This window comes from Crocodylus siamensis, chromosome 1, assembly GCF_052110815.1.
Source record: "Crocodylus siamensis isolate JL-2025a chromosome 1, ASM5211081v1, whole genome shotgun sequence".
Taxonomy (NCBI): domain Eukaryota; kingdom Metazoa; phylum Chordata; order Crocodylia; family Crocodylidae; genus Crocodylus; species Crocodylus siamensis.
In genome coordinates this window covers 172,463,768-172,473,158 of record NC_143395.1, presented here as the reverse complement: position 1 = coordinate 172,473,158, position 9,391 = coordinate 172,463,768, and the positions used below count along the sequence as shown (strand labels likewise).

The following is a 9,391-nucleotide window of genomic DNA, read 5'->3' as shown; positions in this document are numbered from 1 at the left end:
AGTTGGTCTGATAGCAGTTTTCACCAACCCCCCTCCCCATGCCTGTTATAACACATATACACAATATATATTAAATATATATATGACATCTGGGACCCATGGAGATGCAATGCTCCAACCCCACTTCTGACAAGGAAGGCAGAGCAACCAAGCCTGGGCAGAGCTGTGATGCAGTGTTTTACCTCAGCTGCAGCCACAGCTCTGGTTTCTTTATAGAGCTGCTGGGCTGGGTGACCCCATGGATTCAATTTTAATGGTTTGTGCATACATCCATGTCATGTGGGCTTGTGCCAGCCAAAATCTCACTATGGGGAAATGGCACAGGGCTCAGCCCTTAGCAACACACTTGTGGTTTCCATATTGCTGTCAAGCCAGAGGCTGAGCTGCAGGTGCAGAGGAGCAGCCAGCACCAGGCTGGTAGGGGGTTGACTGGGTAGCTTTGCTGAGAAACAATGAATTGCAGGGGGTGGCTTAGGCAGGGGGCAGTCAAAGGAGCCCCTGAAGACCACTTCCTACCCCTATTTCTTCTGCCCTCAGACTGCGAAGGCTCCTTTGCCACACAGCCGCCTTAAATACCGCTGGACTGACCAATCAGCTTCCCTTCCGCTCTACTACGGCCCAATCAGATCCCTGTCTCTCGCCCCCGGTGCTCCTCCCGCCCCCCCCCCAGCTACTCCACCGTACGCTCTTCCCGACGCGTCTCTCTCCACCCTCGCAGCCAATAGCATTTGAATGCGCCTGAACGCACCAATCGTGGCGCTTGCTCCCGCCCCGGGGCTCTCGGAGCCGCAGCTGAGAGGCTCGGGGGTCTTGAGTGGCGGCGTTATTAGCCAATCAGAGCCGGTAGCAGTTTATCCTTACGAGAAGCAGCGCTGGCGGTGGTTTCGAAAGTTGAGCGGAGCCGGACGCGAGGCCGCGGTGAGATTCCTCCTGCCCCTTCTTCCTTCTAGGGGGGCTCGGGCGACCGTTAACCGCCACCCCCTCCCCCGCACCGACGGAGCCGGGACCGGGAAGAAGTGGCTGGCTCCGGGCTCCTTGGGCTGGGGGGAGCAGTTGTTTGGTGCGGTTGGGGCCGGCGGTGCCAGTCTTAAATATGATGAAAGTATCGCCATGGAAGCTGGAAATGATCGTGTGGGCTGACACTGGGCAAATATGCATGCAAATGAGGCCCCCCATTTACTTTGCTGCTGAGGGGTAGGAAGAGTGTCGGGCACTCTGTGGGACTGGCCCCATTGCACGGTTGGGCTAGAGCTAGCTGAGCTTTTCAAGGCTCCACTTTAAGCCTTTAAGATTTCATAGACATTTGGGCCGGAAGGAACCCTGGAGGATCATCGAGTCCAGCCCCCTGCCCCGTGGGCAGGAAGTCAGCTGGGGTCATAGGATCCCAGCAAAAGCCCATACTTAAGAAAGATAACGTAGCATCTGCCATCCTTTTAATCATGGGATAGTAGAACATGAGGGTTTGAAGGGATCGGGGACCTCCAATCCCCTGCTCAGAGTCCCAACTATTAGGACGAGCCCCAACTGAAGCCTGCACAGGAAACCTAATGTTGTGCCAAGGCACAACACGCAGGCTGTGTGATACAGCTAGGCAGGAGAACTTGAGAAACCATCTGGGCTTAACCTGCTCCAAAGCAGATCACTTGAAACAGATCGGACCAAGAGCACCTTGTGTTCGAAAGCTTGTGTGTCCCACTTACGTAGTGGGTCCGATAAAAGCTATCACCCTAAGGCATCCTTGCCCCTTGTATAATTTCTGGACCGTCACAGCTACAATTTCACTGGCACTATTTATAGTTCGGAGGCTGATGTGAACCTGACTTTTTTTTTATTGTGAATCTTATTTCTCTGCTTATTCAGCAGCTCATCTGAACTCTATCCAAGCTATGTGGTTGGTCCAGTAAAAGTGATCACCCTAAGGAATCCTTGCCCTGTATTTCTTTAGAAACATAAGTATAGGTGGGTTGGCAATTGGGAAGGATGTGAGGCTGGTTTTTAGAACGTGAGTCTGTCTTTGGAAATTTGAGTTTGACCTGAGCCTTAGGTAACTTGCAAATGTGCAGCTGTATTTTGGAACATTTTAAAGCCTCTTATCTAAGTGTTTGTTATTCTCTTATAGTAACTTAAACATGCAAAGTGGTCATTCAATAAAGAGTGGTCTACATGAGTAATATTTGTCTTCTGTGAATGCACAGCTAACTTATTCTACCTTAATTTTAATCTCAAAACCTATATGATTACTTTATTTGCCATTGTATCAAATACAACTTGAAGAAACAGTTGTACAGCTGTGTCAAAAAGGGCTCAATGATTGGACATGTGTTTATACTTACATGCTTGCCTCATGCTGGCAGAAAGAGAGCCACATGCTCAGCTGTTTTCCTTCCAAATGTTATAAACTGTTGTAAAGAGAGCAGGACAGCAGGAGCCTAATATGACGGTATAGTTTCTCTCAGCAGAGTGCAGAAGTAGTAGGAGTGTTGCTGGCAGATCGAGGGATATAATTATTCCCCTCTACCTGGCACTATTGAAGCCACATCTGGAGAACTGTGTCCGATTTTGGGTCCCCCACTACAAAGGATGTGGACAAATTGGAGAGAGCCCAGTGGAGGACAATGAAAATGGTTAAGGGGCTGGGGGACATGTTTTATGAGGAGAGGCTGACGGAACTGGGCTTATTTAGTCTAGAGAAGAGAAGACTGAGAGGGGATTAATAACAGCCTTCAACTACCTGAAGTGGGGTTTGAAAGATGACGCAGCTAGACTGCTCTCATTGGTGACAGATGACAGAACAAGGAGCAATGGTCTCAAGTTGTAGCAAGGGAGGTTTAGGTTAGATATTAGGAAAAACTTTCTCACTAGGAGGGTAGGAAAGCACTGGAACAGGTTACCCAGAGATGTGGAATCTCTATCCTTAGAGGTTTTTAAGATTTGGTTAGAGAGAACCTTGGCTGGGATGATCTAGTTGGGGCTAGTCCTGCTTTGAGTTGGGGGTGGGGAGGGGTTGGACTAGATGATGACCTCTTGAAGTCCGTTAGATCAACTCTAATTTTCTATGATTCTAAGACTTCCAACATAAATGTGTATTGAAGCATTTTGCCTGTACAGCTACACAGTAATGAAAAATCTTTAACAAATTATATATTGATATGATTCTAAGTAAATTATAGGAGCTAGCATTCTAAAATGCACCTGAAAGCATAGAAGCAAAGAACTAAAAAAATCCTTGTAAAAAATTAAATCACTTGCTTTTCTCCATCTTCTTGTAAGAAAGAAGATGTTAAAGTAGTCACTCTCCAGGTATAAAGTTGCTGGCCATGGTTTGGGTGTCCATAATGTTGGTGATCTTAGTGTTGCCCACTTTTGCTCTCTGCCTTAACTGATGACTGATATACTTCCTAATCGCAATAATGCCCGTTTCCCCCCCCCCCGGCCCCCTGAAATTTCAACCTTTTAGGATCTGGTATTTTTCCTCTGTGTTTCAGGTTTTAATAATTTTTCATTTGATATTAAGGAACAAGGAGATAAAATGAGTTGGGCTGTGGAAGAATGGAAAGAAGGTCTTTCCACAAGAGCCCTTCAGAAGATTCAGGAGCTTGAAAGTCAACTAGACAACTTGAAAAAAGAACGACAGAAAAGGCAGTTCCAACTTGACTCTCTGGAGGCAGCTTTGCAGAAGCAGAAGCAGAAGGTAATTTATAATGCATCTTATCCTGTTCACATGCATTTAGAATACTGGTATCAAGATCTTTGCATTATCCTGTTGCTTTGAGTATGTCACTCCACTCTACAGACTTTCTTGTAGTTTTTTTTTTTTTGCTACTTGAAACAGAATCTGTTTGGCTTCATTTTAAAGATACTGATATAACCCATCCCTTTTCTACATATGATCTGTCACTTATTTAAAAAATCATCTTCCACCTCTGATCGGACTGAGGCTAGTGTCCGTTGCTTAACTGTTAAACTTTCAGACAGGCAATTTTGTGTGTTCTCAGTGCTACGCATCTCACTTCTGCATGAATAACTGTGGAGCTACCTTGGTAGCCTCAGATCCTTCCTTCACAGGAACTCTCTTTTGCTGTGATGCATGCAAAAACCTTAATAGAGGTTTGGTCATCATTATACTGTTGCCTAACATACAAGACAACACTGGTCAGTTATTTCTTTGAACATCACTGTAACATCTGTACTATGAATTTCTGCCATCATAGGTGATGCCAGTATGTTGGAGTATGAAGCAGTGCAATATCGGACTATTTTAGTTCTGTTGACAGAAGCCCCTAGAGTAGTTGTAGTTATACTAGCAAAACTGCATTTATCACTGTCTTATTTGCCTCAGGAGGTGTGGAAGAAAAGGACATAGTTTTGGTATATTAGTACAAAGCGCAGCTTGCTGGTATGCCTTTCTCTGCAACATTGCTCTTAATACATGTAATGTGTACATTTAACTCTAGCAGTTCAAGAATTTTGTTTATGAAACTTATCTGATTGGAAGATTAGGGTGCAAAGCTGTCAGTGATATGATTTTAGGTTTAGTCATCTCATGTCTTGTAAGGGTTATAAGGAGCTTTTCTGGCTTGTGTGGTATTTGGTGTTAGACTACTACTTTAAAGAAATCACTTTAACATGTGCATGTGTCAGAGTGTTGACAAGTGGCAAATGCCTGGTTCAAAATTGTCATGCATATGCTAGAAAGATGACAAAACAGCTTTCTGTATAACTAAAGTTTTCAGTACTGTCAAACCCTCTAAATGTAGTGAAGGAAAATATTTGCATGGCATAAAATAATTTCTACTTTACAGAAAAAAACATTCAGAGTAAAGTCAGAAGAGGACTAAAGATTTCAAACACCCCCTCTTTATTCACAGGCTTGATCAAAATCTGAAAATAAGAGAGACATTTTATTATTGACTATTCCAATTAGGTTGAAAATGAAAAAAGTGAAGGAGCAACACTGAAAAGAGAGAACCAGAGCCTGATGGAATTATGTGATAATCTTGAGAAAGCAAAGCAGAAAATTTCACATGAACTTCAAGTAAAAGAATCACAAGTTAACTATCAAGTGGGGCAATTGAATTCAGGAAAGAAACAAATAGAGAAACTGGAACAGGAGCTTAAAAGGTGAGTATTTAAAAGTGTGTATCTTAAATGTAGCTGTTACTACTTGTTGAGGTGCAGTACCAGATCAGTCAAGGTACCTTATTTTGGCTCCAGAGATGTCAGTTTGGGTCCCACTCCTAACTGGAGCCAAAAGTTGTCACCATCTATCAAGCTGTAAATAAATACTGGATCATTCAGGCACAGGAGCCAAAGGTAGACAGATGTGGTTGCTAGTCTCATCATTACTCTGTTGTTTGCTGTTGGCTACAAAGATCAGTGTACTCTAATCATGCTAGCCCTACAGGCTGTTTCTTGTAACTTGGTTACAGATCTACTTGCTTATTTTCCATTAAAAAAATAAACTGGTTATTCATATTCTTGTTCTCCATTTTAAATGAAGTTCAAGTGTGTAGCTAAATAATTCAAACATGTGCCTAATGTTTAGGTTCCTACAGTACACTTTTAGGTAGAGTCCTAAAAACAGAGATACTGGGTACTTGGACTTCCTGTTGCATTCAGTGAAAATTATGAATACGAGGCACATCTGTCTTCAGGATCACTTTTTTTGAGGGGCATCACTGCATATACTTTTTCCCCAATATGGCTACAGTCAGTCTTCTGCTTCTCTGCGCATCTTGTGTTGTCCGTTTCTCAAAGCAGACATCTTTCTTTTGAGTGTTTTAACATTCTGTGTTCCCACATTAACACATCATGCCCTTTTGGTTATATAAGGAGGCAAGTACAAACCCCAAATGAGTGAGCAGGTTATATTTAAAGTCTGTAGTACAGGGATAGGCAATGTTTGTTGGTAGAATGCCAAAAATACTAAGATGTTGGCATGCCAGGGACAGATGGCGGGGGAGCCACAAGGGGCCTGATCCTTGTGACAGAGCAGCCCTGGCCCCTTCTCTGCCATCCACCCTGAGGCACATGTACGCTCACCACCAGCAATGAACTGGGCTGGGGCTCTGGACCTGGTGAAACCGCCTGCAGCCTCCTGGCTGCTTGCCCCTGCTGCCTGCCTCAGAGCCCAGGCTGCTTGGAGCAGGCGGTGGGAAGGCTGCCAGCAGCTGCACTGAGGTCCATGGAGCCCTGGCGTGTTTGTTGAGGTGGGAAGGGGCTGGGGCTGCACTGCCACAACAAGGATCAGGCCCTTGTAGCTCCCTCACTGTCTGCCCCAAGGCATGTGCGCCAAGCCAAATGCCTTTGCAAGCTGCAACCTGACATGTGCCTGGGGTTGTCTACCCCTGCTGTAGTACCTTATTTCTCTTATGATTTAAAACAAGTGAAGAATGTCTTGGAAGTCTTAAATCAGGGATGGGCAATTATTTGGGCTGGAGGGCCACTTAGGGAGTTTTTGGTGAGCTGTTGCAGGTGGGCGGCGAGAAGGGGGCCTGTTTCTTCAGTTTTCCAAAGGCGTGCTTGGCACTTCACCTACTTGTGTGCTTTGGTTTCTTTTGGGTTTTTTTTCTATTTTGTTCATTAATATATTGGGAAAGGTAGGATCCATGAGAATCATGAGTGGCACAGAATCCTTTATGTCAATAGGACGGTTCCTACCTAAAACACAAAGTTTGGTGTTTTAATAAAAAAAAATTGGTTCAAGACTTGTAACTGTTCCTCTCTATGGAAATCTTTAGTAAAATGTGAAAAATGTATGTAAAATGAAGAGAGACCAGCGAAGCGTCTTTCCTTTTATAGTTATGTATGCCTTACTGGAAAGACGGATGAGGTTGTTTGGGTAGATGTGATTTTTTTATTAGACCAACTAAATAGTTGGAAAAATTGTTCTTTGCAAGCTTTTGGGCACAAACACCCTTCTTTAAGGACATAGGCAGACTCTGTATAAGCTTAGACCAACAGGGCTACAAACAACATCCTTTAAGTATGGTACATAACTATCAAAGCATTTTTGTTCAGTTCATAAACTCAGAAACTACTAGTCTAAGGAGAACACAGTGGGGAGATGTGTTCTGCCCATTAATTCCAACACTGGTAAGAAAAAACAACTTACTGAATCCTTTTATTTCTTATACAGCGCTTAGCCTAACTACCTAGTACTGTGGAGGCATACTTTAGGGAGTTGGGCCCTGGCTAGATCTGGTCTTCAGGTCAAGCTATGGTTCTGCGTATGTATTTTGTGTGTGTATAAAATATATAAGTCAATTTTGCTTTTCATGTTTTAATATATTCTTACAATAGCCAAATATCACAAGCTGTGAAAGTACAGGTTCTAATATTAATTTGTATCATACTATAATTCTGAACTGGTATCTAAAACAATTCAGTTTGCATTTTGACCTCTTACATTTAAGAATAGGAGTTCTTATTTCTTCTGGCTAATTCCATTTTATATAATTCCTTTTCAAACAGGTGCAAATCCGAGCTTGAGAGGAGTCTGCAATCCCTTACTACAGGAGATATATCATTCAGTGGCACACCACAGAAGACTTTTACTGCTTCTTTAACACCAACTCAAAATCAGAATGGTAAACTTGTTTCTTCCCTGTGATACACATAATAGAATAAATATTAAATTCTTTTGTACAGTGGAAAAGGAAAAGTCCAGCAAAGCTTATCTTAAAGGTGTATCAAAGTAATGTGTACATAGTTTTTTTTCCCCCTACTCAGTATTATTCTGTAGCTTTTATATCACATTCATTAATGGATTTTCTTATAAGAGCATGAATAGTCATGTATATCTACAGATTTCATTGCAATTTTATGAAATAAAGCTCTTATTTTTAATATCAGCTGCAGCCAGTTTTTGCATAATTGACTTCACAAATGTTACTTTGGTTAAAACTGAATCAGCATGACACTGATGACTGCTCAGGTTAGAAAAATATTTTAAGTTCAGTTGTCACATGGTAGTGTGCATGCCTATGCAATTCAAGCAAAAGCCAGCTGACTATTTTGTACCTTTTTGTCTTTTATGTCAGTGATGCCAATTTTAAAATTTGCAGTTTGACCTATATGATTTTTAGGGTACACTTTTTAAATGAGCCTAAGGGGTTTGTTATGCAACTATCACTGATTTCCTTTAGGTTGCTTTGAAGATCCCAACTGCAATGCCTGATATGTCACATTAATGCTAAAAATTAATGTTAATTATATGGAAATACTAGGGAAAAAGTCTATTTTCATTTGGCATTATGTGTCCATTGTACCTGAAGCACTGGTCCCTAGGCCTTGCAGTAGTCTTTTCATTGCGGCACTGAATTCCAGATCTCAGTCCAGTGTGTAAGACTGAGCTCCTGAAATGATTAATTTTACTTTTTAGAAGATTTCACCGAGCTTTGTCTCATACGTCTGGAGGTTTCTGATGCTGTTGGTTTATCATTTTTGTTTAAATTTGGGCATAAACTTGTTATCTATGTACAGACTTAATAAAAGTTCATTAAACAAATTGCAGATTCAAAGTTTGAGGAGCTACAAGAAAAATACAATAAAGAAGTTGAAGAAAGAAAAAGATTAGAGGCAGAACTGAGAGCCAGCCAAATTAAAGTAAGAATAATTTAAATGGTGTATGTAGTATTATTAGTGATATAATGTAAGAAGTGGATAAAAGTGAAATACCTCAAAATTAGCCAAATGATTTCTGAGGAAAATCTGGTATAATTAAATTTATTGTTTTCATTAATGGCATAACTTACAAATGTAGATTTCAGAGATTCATGAGTAAAATAAGAAGTACATATAGTTCACTTCCTGATAGCTTTTCAAAACTAAGTGATACTTATTTTGACTTTTAGGATTTGTTAAGCATTTTAACCTAAGGAATTATAGGTGGGGACCTAACAAATTCACGGCGGACGTAGAGTGTGCAGCAGCTCCTTTTAATTTTGCATGTTTCCCCATGTGCACCTTGTTCCTTGCCCCACCCCCTCGCTGATGGTTAGTGGCGGACCCGCTCCCTCCTAATCAGCATGGAAGTGAAAACTGAGATTTTAAATGAGCCATTTTTGCCTCCCTACTAGTTGGTAATAAATAGCAGGGCCATCTGAGGCCTCTCAGTCAATCTGTAGTGGGAGGCAAAAACGGTGCCATATTTAAAACCATAGCTTTTGCCTGCCCTCTAATCAGGAGCAAGTCGCAAGTGGTGTATGTGTGTATCTATATCGAGTTTAGCACTAAGTACGTAACTGATGACATAACTGATGAGAGCTGATTTTAATAAACTTGGCAGGAAAATATTCTAATATTAGTTTAAAATTAAAAAAACCCCCAAAAACCAGACATGCCAGATAAAAGAAACCACAAATACAACTTCTTGGAATTGTAACCCTCC

General features: G+C 41.8%; 1 protein-coding gene and 1 non-coding gene across 3 annotated transcripts in view; one reads left to right on the top strand and one right to left on the bottom strand.

Annotated features, from left to right (window-relative positions):
- Positions 1 to 825: 825 nt before the first annotated feature.
- Positions 826 to 9,391, top strand: part of CENPF (centromere protein F) — a 58,615-nt gene continuing 50,049 nt past the window's right edge. Inside the window, exons 1-5 of one of the 2 annotated variants that reach the window (XM_090048984.1) lie at positions 826 to 918; positions 3,515 to 3,691; positions 4,925 to 5,121; positions 7,474 to 7,589; positions 8,516 to 8,607. In XM_090048984.1, coding sequence (XP_089905110.1) covers positions 3,530 to 3,691; positions 4,925 to 5,121; positions 7,474 to 7,589; positions 8,516 to 8,607 — 567 coding nt within the window. In that variant the 5' untranslated portion in view covers positions 826 to 918; positions 3,515 to 3,529. Of the gene's footprint in view, positions 919 to 3,514; positions 3,692 to 4,868; positions 5,122 to 7,473; positions 7,590 to 8,515; positions 8,608 to 9,391 lie in introns of those variants that run through there. The other variant, XM_090048994.1, reaches the window with a different exon arrangement.
- LOC149873660 (U5 spliceosomal RNA) lies at positions 6,667 to 6,782 on the bottom strand. The gene has a single exon (XR_016440135.1). It is a non-coding gene; the product is annotated as a U5 spliceosomal RNA (small nuclear RNA).